The sequence below is a fragment of the Strix uralensis genome, chromosome 1 (genome assembly GCF_047716275.1).
Source record: "Strix uralensis isolate ZFMK-TIS-50842 chromosome 1, bStrUra1, whole genome shotgun sequence".
NCBI classification, from domain to species: domain Eukaryota; kingdom Metazoa; phylum Chordata; class Aves; order Strigiformes; family Strigidae; genus Strix; species Strix uralensis.
The window spans coordinates 72,174,654-72,197,520 of NC_133972.1; the positions used below are offsets into that span (position 1 = coordinate 72,174,654).

Sequence of the window (22,867 nt, forward strand, 5' to 3'; positions counted from 1 at the left end):
CCCACCTTCTGTGTCACCACACACCTCTCCCAACCCTCCTGCTGCCTTGGGGCCTTGAACACCCACCCGGAGGGTTGCCAGCCTGGCCTTGCTGAGCAATGAATGCCTTGTGCCCTCCAGGGCACAGTTAGTTGGGGCTCATTGTGCTCATGCAATAGGTTGCCCATGCCCTGTGGCCATGGGGCTGCACGCCTCTCTGCTGCAATAGGTCATGGCATGTAAGTACCCATGTCAGATCACTGAGATCATTGGGATTGAGGAGAGGGTTAGTCAGTGTGAAGTAACCCTTCCTCCTAGATCAGGAGCCCTGCTTACCTCCTGGCCTGAACAAGCTGCCCAGGTATAAAGAAAAGCCACATCTAAACAGAGCTTTTCATTATTTTTGGCTTCTTGAAGGGCATGATATGACAATTGCAATAATATTGCCATAGTATTTTAAAGGAACTATTCTCAATATGCCCCAAAAGCTTCTCAGCAGTAACACTCGGCTTAGAAACATCAGTGTGAAGTCTCATGAAAGCTAAGCCGGCAAACTCAGCACTTGATTTATTCAGTTATGTTAGCAAATAACTAAAAGCACATAAAATCCTAAGATACATACATATTGCTTTTTACAGAACAGCTCTCAAACATACCAGCAGGAGAAAGAGTACTTGGGATTTTTTTTTCTTTTCATTTTGAAAAGGTTTTGTGTTTGCTTAAACTCTGAAGAAAATGATGATGATTGAGAAAAGTGGGGTTTAACCTCACTCATGGTTTCCCATGTTGCCATACTGTGTCTTTTATACTCCTTTGGCCTATGTGTGTTTTTAAAAGGAATGAATCTGATGTTGAATCAAATGACTCCTCCCAGTTTAAGTGACTGGGAACATTTCAGTGCTAAGTGAATTGGACAGAACCTGGTGGAAAGAATGTTTTCTTGTACCAATATTCAAGTCTAATCCTAACCCTTGCGTAGATAGGAGAACTGAGGCTGTGATTTAAATGATACCAGTGGTATGAAATAATATTTACTGGTATTGTTAAGGAGTTACTTTTGTACCAGTTCACTTCAGACCGTAAGAGAGGTTCTCCCTCTGTAACAGTAACTCTTCTGGTGCAAGTCTTCCCTGTCCTCCTGCAGCTAGCTGTGAGCAACAATGCCAGCACACACTCTCTTCTTCCTCACTAAGAGGAAAGATATGCCATGAGGTTTGCTTTCACCACTTACATCTCCTTCTGCTCCCTGGTAGTTGCAGCCAGAGGATTCATGGGGAAGGTGAAGACAAGGGATGGCAATTTAACATTCCCAGGGACCCTGGATAAAGGGAAAGCACAATAAACTCATGCTTTGTCAAAGAAACACCAGTTTACGTGGCCTCCTGCATTACGGCTACTTTTGTTTATGTGGGCACCTTCTGGACTATTTTGAAAGATAAGAAAAAGGCTAATGGCTGATGTTGTAGGACAGGTTTTTAACTGAAGGAAGAAAGAAAAAAGAGGGTTCAGACCTGTCTGTGACTTAACACAATGCCTAAACTGTGGATCCATATCTAGCATTGACTAACTGATCCCTCCTTTGATCAGCAGTGTTTTTTAACCTTTGAAACATGAGTGGGGACGTAATATTTTTATTAGGAACAAGCAAAGTCATAACACTTTGTAAGGGCAAATTAATTTTTCTAATTATAAAGACAGGCAAGAAGATTACATTCAGTGCAATTAGTGGTTAGTCATTCTTCCACAGTGAGGAAACAATGTGTACAGCTTTTAAAACTCTTCCTGAACTACAGTAAAAGCAATCATATTTTTAAAAAAATTAAGAGGGCATAAATGCTAAATGTTTTATTGACTATTGAATGCTAAGCAAGCACTACATCTTTAATTAAATACACTTTAAACCACTTAATAAGTACCCAAATTGCTGACAATCAAGTCAGAGCCCTTATAGCAATTTGCCTCTTACATTGCTCTATAAAGGTAAAATAGCTGCTGAATATGGCAACTAACACTTGTAAGAAAACATCATAAATATTTAAAGGCATAAAAACAGCAAAGTAAGACCAAGCAAAACATTTCTTGGGCTACATCTTATAATTTCATTTCTTTTCCTGATTCAGTGATATGATATTATGGCATCTATATATCACAAAGGACTTACACAACCATGGGAATGTAAGAAAATGTGGTGATTCTCTCCTATTGATAATCAATGACAACAATGGACCTTGAGGAAATTCTGTACTATTGGAAACATTATTTTATTAATACTTTGCTTCAGATACCAAAGCAACTTCTGAGGATCCAGCAAAGTTTTAAACACTTCTACATCAAACTAGCTTGAAATTACTAAAAGAGAAATACATAAAACAAAATAAGGAAATGTTAAACACGGAGATAAATAATTAATAGATGTATTTAAAAAAAAGCAGCAAAACCACAGTAACAGCAGAAAAACAGGTTATCATGATTAAAAGTATACACCCAGAGATGCTCTCAACTATATGCTCTCAACTATAGAGAGTAATCTGAAACTGTAACTAATAAAAATTTGTTTTACAAAGAGGAGGTACATGGAAGATTAAATCTATAAATATCACACAGCATATAAAAGTTTGGAACTCAATTTGATACAAGGACAAAGAAGACATATCCAAAATTACTAGATCAAAATACAAATACGATTACTTGTATTATGGCAACACCTGTAAAACCGTAACTGTCATTACAGTTGGTATACAAAGTAAAAGTCCTTGCCCTATAGATCTTAACTGAGAACTTAAAACAATGCAAACAGTGGAAACACTCAACAAGGAGAGAATAAATATGAGAATAATTACACTGAAACAGATGGGTGTGTTTTGATGAGTAATTGGCACAATTTTCAGCTGTATCAGCTCATTGTGATTTGGAAATCTCCACAAAGGTCATGTTATCACTTCTTTGTATTTTGGTGTGTTTTTACCCAGCAGCCGGCAATCCAATACAAAACCCTACTGAAGACACAGTGCATGTAGGTGCTGTCTTGAAACACCTAGTGCAGGTAAACCCCAAGCAGGGATTACAGAGTGACTCCATTTAACTTCACTAGGCTAAAGGTTTCCAGGTTTTGTGTTCACTAAAGAGTACAAAAAAGACTAATTAATAAAGATTCATAGATAGCATCTTTTTATTTCTTGGAGAAAAGGCATGTTGTGGGACATCAGCTCAGAGAAAACAGAACCCCAGCAACAGAAAAGCTGTCAGTACAATGCTGCCATTTCAGTAACGGGTGAGAAAACAGGAGGTTTAAACAAGAGATGCAGTAGGCAGGAATGTTGCTAAATTACAATTGAAATGAAGGTAATACTCTATCTGCAGCAACTCACGGTAAAATCACTAGTGTATCATTATCTATGGATTCATGCATACATGACAAGAAATGGACCTACTAAGGACCTACTGTAGTTGAAAAACTATAGTTTTGATTAAGGAAAAGGGTAAAAGTATACATCTGCCTCAATGAAAGATAACATACTTCAACAAAAGAAAGAAGAAAAGGGTTATACCACATCACTAACCTTTTGCACTCTTACTAGATTTCCTGATACTGTCACTAGTGGAACAGAGAAGCTACTCAGACATCACCTGTTGAGGCAGAAGCTTTAACTGGCAGCAGAAATAACATGTGATCACTGACAATGCTGGACAAATATAACCAAGAAGGGGAACTCACCTCATCGTGGCTTTCAAAAATTCTCACAATTATTGAGGAATCAGAAAAAAAATGTGTCTCAGATGCCTTGAAGGTGAATACTACTACCCTGTTACTCAGTGTTGGCAGACACTTCCTCAAACTGGAACAGATCAAGATTTTTACCTCTTTAAGATGGGAAGAGGGGAAAGGGTATTTTCAGAAAAGCACAATACGATCTTACAAAGGCTAAGTATTGGTAACCAAAGTAGCGTATATCCCAGACCTCTTTCTTTTGGAATAGATCTCACATGGAAAACTTCAAAGCAGCTGGTTTAGCAAACCAGGCAAGAGGGGAAGGAGAGCAGGGTGCAGGGTGACTGGAAGGGCTGCACCAGGTCCCTGGCATGGGAGGAACCTCCCTGCATGCCACAGTGATGTTATACCACAGGCCAGGGCTTCCTCATCCCATCACCAAGCTGCTCAGAAGGGCCATTTAGCAGTGATGGGGGGGTGTGTGGCAGAGGATGATTCCAAAATGCCCCTGGATGTCTGGCAGTGAGTTAGTTGTCCTGGGTGATGACAGCTTCACAAGGCTTTTGTCTGATCAAATGAATGCACTTACTGTGGGAAGGCAGCTGGAGGTAACAAGATCAACATTTACCTAGAAGGCTGCATTTTGAAGTTTTAATGATTTTCAGATAGCATTACAGCATGCTGAGTCTATTATTTCATGAGGGTTAAACCTGTTAGTTCATCAGTGCTATAAAAGGCAAGAATTGGCTCAGCAAGAAAATATCTTAGCCTCAGCCAACTGCAGCAAACCTGCTTTCTCAGTCTGTTCCGCCATTTCATAGCTATTCTGGAGTTTGCAGACTGTGAATAGGCACCAGGTGCTGCTGCTGGGTTTCTCAAATGGGAGCTGTTTGCTCTGATGCCTTTGCATTTGCGTAGGACTAGCTGCGTCTTATTCATTCAACAGAGAATGCAATCTGCGTGCGAAAAAGTCAAGGGCATTGGATCAGCTACTCATGTGCAGAGAAAGAAAACAGAGGGACAGCGACTGCTCTTATCCTTTCCCCCCTGCTTTCACTAAGATGATGGGAGGTACATCCTGACAGGACACGTAGAGGACTTGTCTCCCTAAGCCTGTGCTGTGCTAGGGACCCTTTTGCATACCTGCACAGATCATTCAAAAAGCGCTAGCACCGAGTATACAAGTGAATAATCTTTCTTGCAGAAGAAATAAAATTTGTGCCGCTATATCTGGTGCTTTTACAATCAGTAAAATTAGGATTGCACAACCATGCAAAGCATTGGAGGACAATGCTGGCAGGAAGGCTGCAGGGCAGGAGAAATGGGGCTGCCTCTCTCTGCACACGCTTCCTCTTCAAAGTCAAGTATCCTTGGTCAACATCAGAAAAAATATAGCAGTCTTTTCATTGATCCTTTTGTGTCATGATTAGAATAATTCTTAGGAATTCACATGATTCTTTTTACTTCAAATAAGCTGACTTCAGTCTCCATGAACTGGCCGAAACAGCCAACACATGGACATCACAGAAACTGAGCAATAAAAATTGGCTTAACAACATAGTGAAAAAAATATTTTAAAAAATGTCAACAGACAATTCGTTTAGGCTCCTTCATATATATTCACAAGCAATCCACTATTACAGTTCAGAGATTTAATTCCTTGCTTTACAGAGCAAGCACATGAATTATGGGCTCTCCATACCAAGGAAGATTTAAGTAGCTTCAGGAAATGTCATACAGATTATTGTATAAAAAAGTTGGTAAAGTGGGAATCAGAAGAGAAAGCAAAAAGAGGAGGTAAAAGCAGTTGTATGCTCACGAGATGACATTTTTACATCTTTAGAGCACTTTTTTTTTCATCATCCTGTAGGACCTGCAAAATACCATTTACCCTGAGTCAAGTGTTGGCAATTCATTAAACTAAGCAGAACTCGGCAATACACTAGCATCACTAGCAGGTGGAACAGAATTTGGGACCTTTGCAATTAAAGTTTGAAATTCACAGCTCTCTGCATTTTACTTCACTTGAAAATGAAACTGTTTGCTTAAAATGTTGCTAAGACAGAAAAAGCGCTTCTCTATGGCACATGGACTTTGGTGTTGAGTAGAAAAATGCCTCTTCCAAATGGAAATAGGCCAATTATTTTGGAGTGCAATTCTAAAAATCAAAGAAACTAACAAACCATTTCTGCATGCTCTGACTGCAGACATGCTGGAGTCCCTCAGCAGAAAATGTGAATGAGGCAAGAACTAGGATAGAGCAAAATCAAAGCTGAATATTTTATTGAAAAGCTGTGCTGAGTAAGGTATGGGTACTCTTACAGAGGCTTCAGAGACTTGTCATTAGGATGTGGGCTTTGCCAGCTGAGCAGCATCAGGTCTGCGGCCCACTGTTTGTCAGAAAATTGGGAAGAATCGGAAGGCAGAAAGAGGACATGTAGCCTGGGGCTTGCCCCAGTGCAGCTGATGCCAGAGGGGCACCAGCCTCCTGCTGCAGTCCCTGTGCAGGCAGTCACGGTGGGAAAGCCCTACCCTGAGCAACAGTGTCCCCAAACCACTGCATGCGGACAGAGCAGCCAGAAGCCATGTGGGTGGCAAAGGTCTGGAGACCTTCATGCAGCATGGCCGTACAGAGGTGGGGGGATCCTACCTTCGAGGCCCCTTGGCAGACCAAAGCCTTTGCTTAAAGGTCTTAAGACCTGGGAGCCTCTTGCTGCTTTATCTCCAGCAGCAGCACCGAGGTCGAGTCTCCGGAAAGGTAAGACCCCTCTTGGGGGAATCCTGCGGAACATAACACGGCTGCACCGCAGCAGGACCCCGATGCAGAGGGCAGCGACGGGTGAAGCAGACAGCAGGGACGGGACGGGACGGGACGGGACGGGACGGGACGGGACGGGACGGGACGGGACGGGCCCACCCCTGCCGCGGCTACCGAGGAGTTAACGCCGGGGGCGCCATTTGGAGCCCGCCGCCCTGCCGGGGGGCGGCGCCATTTGCCGCCCCCTACGCCCGGCCTCTCACCCGCGCCCCCTCCTCAAGATGGAGGCGGGAAGCCCCCGCGCTCCTTCCTGAGATGGAGTCGGACCAACGCCGCGTCCCCGCCTGGGGGCCGCTTCCCACCCCTCTTCTCCCTTTCCCGGGGCTGTTGCCGCCGCCCGCAGGTGTGGCTCCCTTCCGCTGCGGCGGGCTCGGCGGCCTCAGCGCTGGGGCGGCGGCGGGCGGTGCGTGTTGGGGGGGTGGGGGGGTCCTCTGGGCAGCGATCCTGCGCGGAAGGCGGCGGCCGCCCCCGGGAGGTGTGCGGAGGGACGGCGCCTGCTCCTGAGTCAGCAGTGGCGAGGAGGCGGGCGGCACCTCGCCGCCGGGCCCGGCTCCGCCGAGCGCCCCCGGACCCCCGGCACCGCGCCGGCTCCCCGGCGCCGAGCACCGGCGGGAGGAAGGGGGCCGTGGGCGCCCTGCCGGCTCCCGCTCTCCGCTGCCGCCAGGTAGGCTCGCCGCCGCGGCCTGGGCGCGGCCGCAGGTGGCGGCGCGGGTGGGGAAGGGCTGGAAAGCGGAGTCGGGGCTGCCCGGCTCCCCGCTTGGGCGCCGGGTGACTCAACTGCCCGAGCCGAGCGCTGGGCGCCTGCCCCCGGCTCCCCGGCGAGGGGCGGGGGTCGGCGGGGAGGCGCAGCCCGCAGCCGCCCGCCCTAGGTGAAGGGCTCCGGGGGAAGGAGCGCTCTGGCGCGGCTGTGGGCGTCGCGCTGAAATGCTTAACGGGACAGCGGTGGCGATGATCCGGCCTTCGGGGAGTCCTCCCTCACCCGGCTGCGTGTGGCAGAACGTGTGTTGTGTGCCCGTGCAACCTGTTAGGCCGGGAGCGTGGGGAGAAACAACAGTGGGCTGCCTTGGGGGAATGTGTATACGTTTTAGTATTTAATTTGCAGATAGGCTTATTTACATACGTATAAAAAATATTTTTTTATATATGAAGGCTCAAACAGTTTTGATGGGAAGTTTCCTACGTTTGCATGTGCATTTAGCTACATCTGATTTGAGCTCAGAAATCATAGCTTTATGTTGTCCTGTGTGTGTGTATATATATATCTTTGAATATTTATACGTCCAAAGAATGTAAGAATATTACTCTTGCCAAGTTGCTCTCCAGTCTTTTGTCAAAGTGTGTGCTTGTTTCACCCTAAGCATGTATTTATGTGCAACTGGTGAGCATGATGCTAATGGGTGTAGTCTGTGAAACGCTTTATCAGATTGAATTCTGAGCAGAGCTTAAACAGAAGAAAATCCTATGTGTGATTTTTATATCACTGCAGTTTTGGGCGCTATCAACATTGCGATTGCTGCACAAAACCAGAAGACAGTTCTGTCATTCCCATGACCCTCGCCAGGAGCATATCACAGACAGCCTGTGAATGGTCAGATAGTTGGGGGAACACAATGAAGCACAAACTGTTTTGCCCTCTGTTACTATCTGTTTGTGCTGTACGGGCACTCTCATGTTCCTCATGCTGACTGTGTGACAAGATAGTGGAGTTGATATAAGCTTTAAACTGTTTGGGGTGCATTCTGTATCTGACTTTGCCTTTACAATAGTTTGTAGTAGGGGACTGATCCTTGGCCACACAACTCTGTTTTAATTATCCACTCCTTGTGTTTAGCAAGGTTGATTGTTGCAGTTGATATTTCATAATTAGGCACTGTCTTGAGCCAAGTTTGAATCATTAAAAACCTGTCATAATACAAAGTTAATAGGTGATACTGACCAAACTCATTTTGGTAGCTTAGATGATGGGGGTTGAGCTCTTCGGCATGTTACACATCAAATCATGTGCCTGAGTGGTGCAGGTAAGGTGAGAGTGTATGTGCGTAAGCTTCACGGGCTGATGCTTTTCCCTTAAGCACAAGGCAACGGAAAATGCTCTGTAGCTTGCATTTTACATTATTGAAGCTAATTGGAGTTATGGCCATGGTCTGTGGAGGAGGCTGTACTCTGGGGATGCTTGCCCAGTTGAGCCTTTCCACACCTTTTCCTTCAGGGAGTACTGTGGGAGAGGGCTGGCTGAAAACTTCAGGTTCCACAGAAAACACATGCAAGTGTGAATCTATTACATCTTCACTAGTTGCCTGTCAGTGAGCTGCAACTCTGTCAGTTTTAATGAGCTGCATGGAGTGAAGAGGTTTTGGTGACCTGGAGATGCTGTAGTTTAGTTCAGCTTTGCATACAGCTGACCTCTCACCGTGTTGGTTTTGGATGCTGTCTGAGCAGGCTGCTTGTTTCAATGGTGTGAAGATGGGGGAGTTTCCATGGACAGGTTTGGGAACCTGCTAGTGAAATGTCTGTCAGGAATGCTATAAAAACAGTTGGTGCCCTCTCCTCCCCACATGCACAGACACAGTATCTGTTTCAGGTGGAGCCATTCAGACCCTTTCCAGCTGTACCTTCAGTGATGTTGAATAAAGTAGGCTTGCTGTGGGCTTCTTTGCATATTGGTTGTATGGACCTCACTTACAGATCTCTCCTTTAAGAAAGCATGTGGTGATGCTTTATGTTTGCTAGTTTTGATAGTGGTACTAAATATATATCCTTAATAGGAAATTGGCGATTAAAGGTGAAGTTGTGATCAAGTGCTGTGTATCCAGCAGTCTCCAATTTCAGTGCTGTAGAGGAAGCACAGAACCACTGTAATGGATATTGTACCCATGGGGAGATATCCTTCCTACTGTCGGGCAGTTAGCTTTCAATTTCTGTCACAAAGTGTCTTTCTGTACAAATTTATAATCTAATTTAACTGCAGATATAGTTGCTTGTCCATTTAAGTACCTGATCTCTTTCTGAATGGTGCCAGGGTATGACTGTTGAGTATTTTTCAGGATGATGTGACTCAGTACTGAGCAGATAGGAATTCAGTCAATCCAGTTGGAGGTAATACGAGTGCAGTTAGCCTGATGCCAGTTTTCAGTTAGTTAATGATGAAGGAGCGGTTTAGTGGTTGTTTCCTGTCCTAATGTGTTTTCCTGCATAAATCTGTCCTGTGGACAGTTTATTAACTCTTCTGCATGTTACAGGGAGTTCCACTGGTTAAATGTAGATGGATTTTAAAGAAATAAAATGTGCTCAGTCGTCTGAGGTGGGGCACCAGAAGTTTGAGTCTTAGGGGAGTGCATACCTGTGCTTTACCAGAAAACCACCTTTATAATAAGTGGTTTTCTGAACAGTGGAGTTAATGAAGATTTCTGTGAATTTGTGTCTTGAGGTCAAACAAGGATTTTTCCATTGTCTTTGCATGTGCCTCTACATTTTTTTCATGTAGTCCCCTCTTTCCACAGACTGCACTGATTCTGTGACACATGGGCCACCATTTTCAGTTATGGAAATAGGATTACATGTTTTTTGGGGGTAGGCAGTTTTGCCTTCTCTGGCTTGGCTGTTCTTACAGAACTGATAGGAACTTAATTACCTGCTGGTAATCTGTTCTTCTCTGGTTGAAATCAGTCAATGGCTTAAAGGGTACTGTAAGTAAAAACAGGGATCTATTTACACAGTGGTCAACTAAGCTTTTTCTCTGGAGGAGACAAGACTAGCAATGGACAGACATAAAACTTGGTGTAGTCATGTGGGTGAAAAGACTTTCTCCCCTCTCCCCTTTCTCAGCCAAGAAAATTTACTTATTTCTTTGCTTTTATATCAACACACAAGATTTCAAGTCTAGAAATGGATGTACAGCATCCAAATGCATTAAGAGCCTTTTCTTGAAGGTGATAAAATAATAAGACACAGATGGAGTGGGTGTTTATGTACTTTATTTGCAAAATTTTGGCTTTTCTGGCTATCTACTGTTGTACCACCTTACACAAGCTTTTTTCCTGCAGTGCGTGTTATTGTATCTCAGGCAGTGGTTGGGTGTTCAATGCTCTGATCTCAAAAATGTTCAATTAGCTTTGTTGACATTAGTACTTACATTGTTTGAGCCAGCCTCTGCCAATCAGTCTGTGATCAGCCCTTGAAGGTTATCATAAATTGGATGCACTTATGTAACTTCTAAGTCTGGTTTTATAACACCATAGTCTTTGAATACCACAATATTAGCTAAAATCCTAGCACATCCATTTGACTTCAAGTGTCAGACTGATGTTTCTTCTACTGTATGGTGTATTGTTAATTAACGAAGGTAATATCAATTACCTGAAAGCCATAAAACAGAAAGTTTACTTTTTAAGTAGGTTCCAGAGAACTTTTGCAGTAAAGCTTAAATTTTAATGTAGTAGTTTTGCATTGTCTTCCTCCATAATGTTTGCATCATGAGTACTATTACTGCTACAATGTCAAAGTAAAATGTAGTTGTTGAATTAACTGCAACAATTCAAATTCCATTGGACAATAAATAACAGAAGAGGTTTTGCTACCCTTTCTGTAGCTGGTATTGCTTTTGCTGGAGTTGTAAACTTTTGTTGTTTCAAGACAACCTTGTGTTTTATGTGGCAGATAGCTTCTGCATTTTGGAGATGGCGAGTGTCTGCAGTTTCCTTTGAACTGTGAACATCTCTGTGTTCAGCACTTCTGAGATCAGTATTCAGGGTTCCTACATAGTATATTTACAAACCTGGGTCCTCTGGATCTGCAAATATTAGCTTTGATGCTTAGGTAGAAGTCAAGTTACAAGAAGAGTTGATTTTTTTTTTTTTTTTTTTTTTTAAAATATTGAATAGCAGCATTTACAACTGCAAGGATCCAAGTATCGTAAATGAGATCTCCTGAATCCTGACACTGACTTAAATGGGGTCATGACTTTGTCCCATGAAGTTTTTGGGTTTAAAAAAAAAAAAAAAAGAAAAAGCACTAGTATTTAAAGTCTTGACAATCTGTGAAAGACTGTGAATCTTGTGGGTTCAAATTGTAAGGCTTTCTCTGCAGCAATGAGAGAGAGAATTCTTTTCTTCTACTGAAGGTTGAGACTTTTTCAAGAATTACTGTAATTCAGGAAATGACACTTAAGGAAGAATTGTCAAGAACTGTAGTACAACAGTGATGATTTGAATCAATTAATAGTTCTTTTTTATTTTTGAGGGCTTATAGTCTAAGTGGAGAATAAAAAATACTCTTAGTTTCTACCCAGTGCTGTAGAAAACCTTTTGTTATGGTTTTATTATGGTCATTTTTGACCTTGAACGAGTACAAAATAAGTTCTTGTGTTCTGTGTACTTACGTGATATAGCTTAAACTATCTATGTGATTATCTTTCCTCTAATTCTCCTTATAATTTACTCAAGTTTCTTCAGAAGCATCAGCCTTTACCTGCAAATTGTACCTCTGCCACAAAAGGATGTCTCGGTATCTAGCCGGAGCCTGCTGTGCAGTGCAGCTTGCTCTATTTATTGTTTTCTGTCATAATGACACTTGAACTAGGAAGTGGATTGAGACCACACAACTTTGTCACACAGGCCTTCAGTCAGCTGTCAGACAGTAACAACTTTAAGCTCTGAAAGCCTGAAAAAGATTTGTACAACCTTCTCTGCGTGTGTATGTCACCTTCCAGGTAGTCTGTTAAATCTTTTTTCTATCCAAAGCTCATGTTATGTACACCCATTGGATAATCTTCTGGGGTCTGTTTTCCTGTTGTAAAAATAGTTAAATACTGAAGAAGGTAGGTAGAGAAATTCCAAAATACCCTTTGTGGGAGGCTTAGGACAGGTTAGATGCTTTGTCTTGCCTCTGAGCTGTGGAAGGGACAAGAAACCATCTTGTTCCTTCAAGCTCTCTCTTTCTAGGTCTCACTTAATTTTCACTGCAGAGTATATATTTGATGATAGCAGAGAGAATGAATAAGGGAGGGCATGTTCCTGTGAAAATGGAAAACACATGGAAACCAGAGTATGTTGTTTTAGAGGAATTGTCTAATAGTTTGCCTCTCTTCTGAGGGGAGATATTTCTGTGTCCCTGGACTGTGAGTGTAGGAGCATATGGCTCTCAGATGTCTGACGATCTCAGTCTGTGCTACTAACTCTTACTGAGGTTGGTTTTGATTAGTGGGTGCCCCCTCCCTGCTGGTCTGTCTGACCTCGAGGCTATGCAAATGTCTCTATGGCAAATTAAGTAGTAACAATCCTGAATTATTCTGACCTTTTTCTACTTATTATTGTATACCATAATATGATGTAAATCCTGACATGAATAATAGTGTTTTAATTTCTCAGCAGAGCAGTTCCACCATTCAATGGGGTTTTTAAAATATTTTTTGTCTTCCCTGTAAATAGTTCTTGACACCATATACCCCTGCTAAGTGTCTCACCTTTAGGATTTCTGCTGTTGTTTGCTCTCTTCACAGCAGTTGTAATAAAGGCTACTTAAATCTTGTAGCATAAAATTACTCTTTCCATGAAGAACTGCTGTTCTGTTTTTATTTGTCCAGTTGGTGTCACTTAGCAGTTGACAGCTGTGGGTGCCAGTGGAACTGGTGGAGCACGCAGTCCATTCAGTATAACACAGCAGGGTATTTTCAGCTATTCAGTTTGTGGTTTTATTACCACTAACTTGCTGCTTGTGCCCTGAACTTGACTGAGGAAATTGATTTAGAGTTGGGACCTAATACCAGTCTAATGTCAGCCTTCAACAAGACCTGTGGGAGTCCCTCTGAATAAAGCAGAGACACGTTTGCAATTATAGCTATATGCTGTAGCTGCAATAATTTTCCATCAGTAGTCATGTTTTTGTTTTCAGGTATAGGTACCTATTGTTAGAAAATTGCGTGAGAGGGAAAGGTGACTTTGACAGGTCATAAGCGTTGATGACTGATATCTTCCACATCTGCTGGAGGGCTTGAAAATTACACCCTTTATTTAGATGCCTAACCTGTGGCTGTTTTGATGATATGTGTTCATGCAGTACCTGCTAATGTTAGAATTCCTAGTGCCTGCACATGTCCTGAGTTTTTCTCTGTGCTATTAGAGACAAATGCTACTGTCATGAAGTTCTGTTTTTCTTTCTTCTGCATTATCAATACAATGTTAATGCTCAGCTATTAACTAACTGGCTCAGGTATTAATGCAAGTACAATAGCTGATAAAATAACTAATTTTAATTCTTCGTGAGGGGTGGATTTCCTTGTATTATGTTTAATAGAAACATTGACATATATATGTGTGTGTGTATATATATATGTCTGTATGTATATATAGGCACTTTCATTAAGTGTAGGACTGCCAAATTGGTAATGTGTTAATTTACCCAGCCATCCTGCTTTTTGTAAGAGATGCTGTCAGTTCAAAAATAGGGCTGTGGCTTGAGTTTCAGATGCTGTTTCAGTATTTCTTTTGACGTGTTGCCTAGCTGTGCTAATGACCAGAAGGGCAAAGAGGTGAGAAGCCCCTGCTTGCCTTTCCCACCCACACTAGTGTGGCTGGGCCCAGCGTTCAGGGCCCTCGCTCTTCTGGAGGTTTCTGCTGTCTGGCGTTGCACTCGTGTCTGCTTTCATGACACCACTTGTTCCTGTCTCTGATTTGGTTAGCGTGATGGGATTCTGCTACACCTTTTGTAGAATGCCAGTGTACTGCCTTACACTGTGTTTGCTGTTCTGCACCTCTAGGATTTGAGTGTATTCCCAGATACAGGTAATTCAGTCTGTTCTTACTCTTACAGCCCTGGCCTAATTATGTAGGAGGTGGCAATAAAGTTGTGCTTGGCTGACCCCTTTCTCTCTCTAAGGGAGAAAGTTACTTGAGTCAGCATTAAAGTCCAGGTGAACTAAAATGAAGAGTGAGAGTTGGGGTGGAGGAGGGGAACTTTTCCTTGGAAAGCTGTTGTACTTCAAGTGTTATCTACCAAAAGATGCTGTGGTCCTGATCAGGAACTGCATACGTTTAAAAGATTGTAAAGGCGAAATGCTTGTATTGAGGGATCAGTTCAGAATTCCCCTTCTGTTGGGTAGTGCACTGCCAAAAGCTGTCAATTGGAACAGGAAAACATGGCTTTTAGAGTAAGGCAATATATGTAGAATACATATATTTAACCATACCTGCCTATACACTTCTCAAGGCTGCCATCCCTCATCTAGCTAAGAGTGCGAATCAGGCTTGAACTGTTAAGAGATAAAAAAATTCCAAAGTCCATTACCAGCAGTGCTGTCTGCTCGTATTGTTACAAAAATAACAGGCTTTGTGATATCAGTGAAGGGTAGAGATTCAGCTAGAAAATTAATCTTGTGGCCTTAGTTATTTTTAACTGCTGGAATCTCATGGCTGGCCGCCTTCTTAAATTTTAATGTCTCTTGTGTTTGTATGATGAAACTTGCCGTTGTGGGGAACAGTACAGTATCATGGGGAAGATAAGAGGAGCATTGCATGCATACACTGCAGCAGTCTTTACTGTCTTAACTGTTTAAGAAAGCATGCAGTTTCTGGTAGTTATGTTCTCATCTGTGGATCAGAAACTATGCACTGAATTATGACTGCGGTGTGCTTTGTGTCTGAGCTTGATGCTAGTATCAGGACATGCAAGCTAGTTTTGCAGTGAGCGCAAGCTCTTTTATTATGTGGAAATTAAACATCAATAGATGTGTAGTCACAAAGAAGCGTGAGAGGACAGAGTACTGCTTTTGTGCAGTCACTGTATCCTCCCATGATGTGTCCTGTAAGGATTCAATGAAGATTGTGCATGCAGTCCAAAGTCTGGCATTTTGTAGCTTGGGTAACCCATATTTTCTTAATATAAATTAAAAATAAAACCCATAACTGTTTGCTACAAGTACTTGTGTTTCTGAACTCAGGACAAGTAATGCTGCAAAAGTCTGGATTGTTTGCACAGTCTCTCGGTGTTTTTCTTACTGTTGCTAGAAGTAAGCATGTGGACTCCTCAGTCAACTCTTCTGTAGCATATAGAAGCTGCTACTTGGCTCCTTTTAGTGGCAGTGAGATAGTAAAGTTGGCCTTGCAGAGGAAAAAGGCCTATAAAATAAACAAAATTATTTTTCTGCCTTCTGATGGGGTTAATTCTGACCTTGTGATGTTCTGATACCGAGCCTGATGCATATTTCCTTAGGCTAAAGGACTGAAAGTCTCTCTTGGGCATCTGGTCCATTTGGCTGCTTCTGGGAATGGGTGAAGGTTATAGCAAATACACAGTATCTCAGAAACCTTGAGTTTCACTAACAAGCTCTTCTGCAAATCACAATTTTTGGTGCCTGACAACTTTCCCATATCTAGACAGATTTCCATAGAAACCGGAGAAAGGCTGTGTGTGAAATTATGGTCTTACCATAATAATATCCTCCCTCCCCCTCAGTCTACTGAGGTATTTGGGGTATATGTGTTAATAAGTTGGAAATACTTACTAGGTTGTCCATCCTATCTATGTTCCTCCATTCTCACTCTCAAAAGCAACAGAAACATTCCAAAAACTGTTGAAAGGTGAAGTTTTTATAAAAATTGTATGCTCTGTATAGCGCTCTGGTTTAGTTTTAATGTTCTGAATTAAATTAGTAAATAAAAGTAATCACTTTGAGTAATGTGTTAGAATAAATGTGCAGATGATCAGCATGGGCAGGTGTATGCTAGTGGGTTCAGCTGGAAAGGCTTAAGAAATCATCTGTTTTCAGCTGCCTGCATAGCTGAGAGGTAGGATAGATTCACCAAGGGAAAGTCATGTTTGACCAACCTCTTAGTCATTTCATTGTAGAAGTCTGGCTTGGTAGGTGAGGGTAGAAGAGTGGATATTACCTACCTTGACTTCAGTAAGACTTTTGACACTGTCTCCATAACATCCTTGTAGAGAAGCTGTTGATGTAGGGGCTGGATAAGCAGAGAGTGAGGTGGATTGAAAACTGGCTGAATGGCCGGACACAGAGTGTGATGGTCAGTGGCACAAGGTTTAGTTGGAGGCCAGTAACTAGAGGTGTACCCCAGCATCCAGTCTTGTTTAATATCTTTATTAATGATCTGGATGATGTGGCAGAATGTACCCTCGGCAAGTTTGCTGATGACACAAAACTGGGAGGAGTGGTTGATAGGCCAGAGGGTTGTGCTGTCATCCAGAGGGACCTCAACAGACTGGAGAAATGGGCTGACAGGAACCTCGTGGCATTCAGCAAGTGGAAGTGCCCATGGGGAAGAACAACTCCATGGGGGCCACCCAGCTGTAAAGCAGATTGGCAGAAAAGGACCTAGGGGTCCTGGTGGACACCAAGTTGTCCATGAGCCAGCATTGTGCCATTGCTGTAAAGAAGGCAAATGGTAACCTGGGCTGCAATAGGAGGAGCATGGCCAGAAAGTCAAGGGAGACGATTCTTCTCTAATCTGCACTGGTAAGGCCACACCTTGGGTACTGTGTCCAGTTCTGTCTCCCCAGAAACAATATGGGAAACAATCCACTGAAGATGATTAACGCATTGGAGCATCTCTCCTGTGAGGAAAGGCTGAGAGAGCTGGGGCTGTTTAGCGTGGAGCAGGCTTGGAGGGAACTCTCCAGTGTTTACAAATACTTGGAAGGAGGGTGTAAAGAAAATTGAGCCAGGTGGTGCCCAGTGACAGGCCATCAGGCAGTGGGCACAAACTGAAATGCAGGAGGTTCCTTCTGAACATCAGGAAATACTTTCTCACTGTGACCAAGTACTGGCACAGGTTCCCCAGGGAGGTTGTGGAATCTCCATCCTTGGAGATACTCAGATCGGTGTGGACACAGCTCTAGGTTGCCCTGCTTGAGCAGGGGGGGATAGACGAGGTGGCCTCCAGAAGTCCCTTCCAGCCTCAACCATTCTGTGGATTGATCGTTTAAGTCTGCATAGTTCATTTCAGTGCAAAATGAAACAATTTTATTTGCATCACCTTTACAGTGAAATAAAAAGATGATGCTCCACACTGTGGGACCTTCAGGACTGGCTTAAACACTCTTCCCCTCCTATGCTGAAGTGCTCATTTCTGGTCAGTTGCTGATGGTACTGTACCCTGACATTGCCCAGGGCCCAGCCATTTTGGTGGCTGCATTCTGAGTGGGACATTTGGAATGACTTGGCTTAAAAAAATAAGAACTTTTGGGCTTTCTGTCTGTTACAAAGTCAGCTAACTTTATAGTTGATGGAAGGACAGAAGAGCAATTGGGAAATTCAAGACATAAAAAATGGCCCTGTTGCTGAAGAGTTTGTATCATAGAAGTAGTATCTGGAAGCATTTAGGAAACCTATTGCAATTTCTAAGGTGAAGCCTTACTGAATTAGTCCTGTTCACTACAGAGGAGCACAGCTATGTGTATTCTGTCAGGAATTGCTTCCTGAGAGAACATCTAACTGCAGATATCAAAATAGTGTCATACTAGAAGCAGTGTAGTGTTGTGTGGTTTTTTGATGACAGTTGTTTCTTGTGATCAGAGAAAACTTTTTTTAATTGACTGAATTGGGAGACCAGCTTACTCTTCAGTGTTCTGGCTGCTTTGCAGCTGCCTTAGGAAGGGGAGTTTTGTTCATGTTGGATAGAACAAAGGTCACAAAAGTCAAGTTACATTTTAAATCAAGTATCAGGCTTTTGGAAGTTAATAAGTCTTTCCTGGTTTTGCAGGGAGCTTGCCCAAAGCCTTATCTTTTTGTACTTGGGACTGACTTGTTTTTAAATCTAACTTATTATTTTCTGGATTTTCTTTTTCTTGCTTTAGTGATGTTCTGTGGTCATTTTGCTTATGTCTTGAGCAGAGTTAGCATTTGTACCACAGACTTGAGGAGAAATTGTCTGAGTCCAGTACCCTCTGGCCAGGTTCTTTCAGATATTCCATGTGTGGAGGGTGTAATATTTGATATCAGATTTACTTATTTGGAGATACTTGATGTGACATGGAATTCATGGAATTTCTGATTTAGCAGAGCAATCCCAAATATACTGAAATGACAATGTAAATGTACATTACACTTGGCAAAATATAGCAATTGCAGTATACAGTTCAGTTGCAGTACCAGTGTGATTCCTATTACTGGTTTTTACAGTAAACTCACCATTGCAACACTGAGCATCCTCCCTCACTGGGAAGGAACACAGGAGTTGAAGGCAGCTCAAGCCCGTTGCTCTCTTCAAAATTCTTTTGGTAGTTGTTTGTTTTTTATACTCTGTATTGGGCTGAGCCACATACTCCCCCCATGCTGGTCTGGCTAGCTCAGGGAGACATTCACACTTGAATGAACTAAATGGGAGAAACATTTACACCATCAGTTGATCCACTCAGCTGTGGATCAACCTCCAGTCACCCTACCTTGTTCCCTGAGTTGCTTGGGCACGTTGCCCTTTCCCATCTCCTCCGAGCCTTCTTCTGTTGTAGGGGTTTATTGGTCAGTCACAAAAGTACAAGTTGCAGACCACGGTCCAGTTGCTTCTGTGCTTTACAGACATGCCATCCATAAAAGATCCTTTCTCAGAGGGCAGAAGTCCAGCTGCTGAACAGCTAGGGTTTCTACTCTAGTTCAGTCAGCCTTAGCAAGAGTAGCATGTCTAAGTAACTTTCTTCTTCCCTTTGCAAGGGAAAAAAAGCAAGATGGTCTTTCATAGTATAAAATTGTGTGGTAAGGAACCTGCCAAGAGCAGGCGGTTAGCAGCATTTCTATCATATGTAGATAGGCAGCTGACATATGAAAGTCATTACCAAGTCACATAATGAACGTCAAAGCAAATTGGCTGGGATACTCGGCCTTGAGAAGAGCTATTCTCTGAAAAAAGCACTGCCTGTGTTTTCATTTACAGAAGCGTTTTTTGGTCAAGCATCTACTTAGGATCCTTTACATGGGGGAGTTGAGAGTTTGGCTAAACTAACTTTTTCTTTGCATGGGTAATGTTGCTTTGAACTATTCACTCCTTAGTAGACCTATTTGTTATTTTGGCTGCTTTATTTGGAGAATTTAGTGTCCTGGCAAGGAATGTCTCCCTAGAAATTCTGAAGTGTCTGCTTGCATTATCTTGATAGCTGGGAGAGAATAGCTCGCGGGCTGCCTCAAGAGCTGACTTAACACTGCATCGATTTTAGCACGAATGATACCGCCTGTGATTCCTCAGTTAAGGGTACCTGCTAGTTTCTGTTTAAAGTCAAAGCATAACTGACGTCTGGATAACTGCAGACGGAATCTGTGGGTTTTGAGGGACAGGAGCCCAAGCGTGCAGATCTTTCTGGGACACTTCTACATCTCTGGAGAATGAGACTTCCAGGTAGGTAATTTGTTCTGTATCTTCAGCTTGCCTGATAACGTCATCCATCAAGAAGTCGGGAAGTAATAATAAAGCCTGCATTTAACCTGTCTATTGGCTTTTACTGTAACATTCTAATTGATGCTCTCACATCTGACCTATTTTTTCCTATGCTGTCTGTTGCAGTGCTTCATGGCCACAGCAGGCTACTAAACAGTATTAGAGGAAACCGACATTAAGACATATAATTTCCCTGCAGCTGGTTGGAACAGCAGTTGTCACTGCCCTCCTGGTGCAGCATGGCATTTGGACTCGGTGTTCTCTGCCTGTTACTATGGGCAATAACAGGTAGGAGTTTACTTCTTGTGTGTCTGAGTCACACAGAATGAGTGAAGTAAATGCTCCTGGGAGTGTGTATGCAGGTGTGAATGAAATATGAATAAGGCAAGAGCTGGTAAATCTTGTGACTCCTCAGTGCAAAAAGTTCTTGTAAAGTACAGCTTCATAACTGGCAGTTGATTGCAAGGGAGGCAGGCAGTTGTGAGTAGCTGTTTGGAGCCTATTTCAGTAGGGCTGTTTTAGGGGAATTGCATGGGGCATGAGGGGGGTAGTGGGAGAGTTCAAAGAGTTTTCCTTCTCTTTCTCTTGCAGGACAACAGTTTAAGAATGATGTATTGCTTGTGTTCTAAGCTACCTTTTTTTGTTCTGAAGTATCATAGGATGGGTGATTTATGAGCAGCATAAATGCATTTGTTTACACCTCTCACTTCATTATTCACTCTACAGACATGTATTTCCTTTCAAAGACCACAGGACAGTCCTAAGTTTCTGCTTCAGCCACAGAGATGAGTAAATTATTTCCATAATCAGACGGATGAAGAATGATAGTAATTCTTAATACTGGCTCTGTGTCATAGGGAGACTTAATCTGGCACAGTCAGTTTTGACATGGCAACTACAGAACAATGTATGCAAACATGGGGTGTTTATTTCTTTAAAAGACAGTGTTTGAATTCTGGCTGTGGAAATACTGTCAGTACCTGCATTAGCAGGAATTGAGAAAATAATGGTCAGTTACCTGGCTTTCATCTCCTATAGTATAGAGGGGATGGGCTGTTTCATGAGGGAGAGCCTTGCTAATGTGCTAAGGCTTAAATTGACTACTGAATTTGGAAATGTTGAATGGGGGGATAGGTGTTAACTAGGCTGTGCTGGTAGCTGGTTTGAAGTGGTCCTCAAGATCACCCTGAGGATCTCATAGTGCCAAACTTTTTGAGAACAACATGGAGCTGAGTTTTTCATTGCTGTAGTAAACGGTGCCTTTTGTAAATAAATAAAAACTCTCTCCTATGAGACACTGAGTACCTACTGTAAGGTCTATGCCAGTATCTTTAGAAAAAACAACAGCTTCAATAGAAGGCAATACTGTGCAGTAAATACTGAATTTTGGCTGTAGAGAATGTCCAGTTTTATGCTTTTGACAATACCATTGATTGTTAGCAGGCTAGAATATCCTCCACGTGCATATAGAAAGTCTTGTTTTCATTCTTTAATTGCAATTTTGCTATGCTCTCTTGATTTATCTGCAAACAAAACCATTACACTGAGATTGCTGGCTGTATTCCAAGCCTCTCTGTATCTCAGGTACCAGCACACAGTGTTTAGGGGCTAATACATTCTAGTATCACATTATTTTAGTATTTATTTCCATCTCAATTTGCAGTATTTTCCATCCAATTAATATTAACTCTAACTAAACTGGAAGGTACTTGCTGACTTCCAGGATATGTTTGCTGAAATACCTCAGTGGATGCTCACCTTTGTTAAGTCAAAAGGACTTCTTTTTTGTTCAAGCTTTAAGGTGAATTGACTCAGGCTTGGGAAGTTGCTGGTTGTTCATTCTGCAGTTTTTCTCAGCACATGAGCTTAGGCTTCTAAAGGCTACTTTTTCTTTAAAAAGAGAAGTTTTCTTACCACTTGTTTTAACTAAAGATAATAAGAAAGCTGACTTAATATAAGAAAGGCTTGATATTGCATCATTGAGAGAATAAATGGGCTCATTAGTGAATATCTTTGGAGGGATGTTGAAGAATATGCTCTGGTTTGTCAAAAGAATTTGAGGTGGGCTGCTCTCTCCTGTTTAGATTACAATTAGTGGGGTTTTTTTGTGCATGGTGGCTTTTGGCTAATTAGTGTTTGACTGCTTTTCATGAATATGGGTTGACCTTGGTGGCCACCAGGTGCCTACCGAGTCACTCTATCACTTCCTCTTCTCAACAAGACAGGAGAGAAAAATATGATTAAAAGCTCATGGGTTGATGTCAGGACAGGGAGATCACATACCAATCACAGTCAAGAGCAAACCAGACTTGATATAGGGAAGTTTAATTTATTGCCAGTTACTCAGAGCAGGATAATGTGAAGTAAGAACAAACCTAAAAGCGCCTTCCTCCCACCTCTCCTTTCTTCCCAGGCTCAACTTCACTCCCAACTCGTCTAACTACTTCCCCTGAGCAACTCAGGCAGATGGGGAATGAGGGCTGCAATCAGTTCATAGTGCTTTGTCTCTGCCGCTCCTTCCTCCTCACACTCCTCCCATGCTCCAGTGTGGGGTCCCTCCCACAGGGATACAGTCCTTCACGAACTTCTCTGTGGGTCCTTTCCCATGGGCTCTAGTTCTTCAAGAAACTGCTCCAGCACAGGTCCTTTCTACAGGGTGCAGTCCTTCAGTAATGGACTGCTCCAGCATGGATACCCTGTGGGGTCACAGGTCCTGCCAGAAAATGTGCTTCTGCATGGGTTCCTCTCCACAGGGCTGCAATTCCTGCCAGGAGGCTGCTCTAGTGTGGGCTCTCCATGGGGTCACAGCTTCCTTCAGGGCTCATCCTCCTGCTCCAGCATGGGGTCCTCCCCAGGCTGCAGGTGGAGATCTGCTCCACTGTTAACCTCCATGGGCTGCAGAGGGACAACCTTTTTCACCATGGTCTTCTCCATGGGCTGCAGGGGAATCTCTGCTCTGGTGCTGGAGCATCTCCTCCCCTTCCT

The 22,867-nt window shown here is 42.9% G+C and overlaps 1 protein-coding gene across 2 annotated transcripts in view; it reads left to right on the forward strand.

The window, feature by feature from the left end:
- The first annotated feature begins 6,716 nt into the window (after positions 1 to 6,716).
- The window catches only part of KIAA0319 (KIAA0319 ortholog), a 62,216-nt gene continuing 46,065 nt past the window's right edge, over positions 6,717 to 22,867 (forward strand). Inside the window, exons 1-2 of one of the 2 annotated variants that reach the window (XM_074870608.1) lie at positions 6,717 to 6,849; positions 20,009 to 20,170. In XM_074870608.1, the coding sequence (XP_074726709.1) occupies positions 20,122 to 20,170 (49 nt within the window). In that variant the 5' untranslated portion in view covers positions 6,717 to 6,849; positions 20,009 to 20,121. Of the gene's footprint in view, positions 6,850 to 7,089; positions 7,171 to 20,008; positions 20,171 to 22,867 lie in introns of those variants that run through there. The other variant, XM_074870619.1, reaches the window with a different exon arrangement.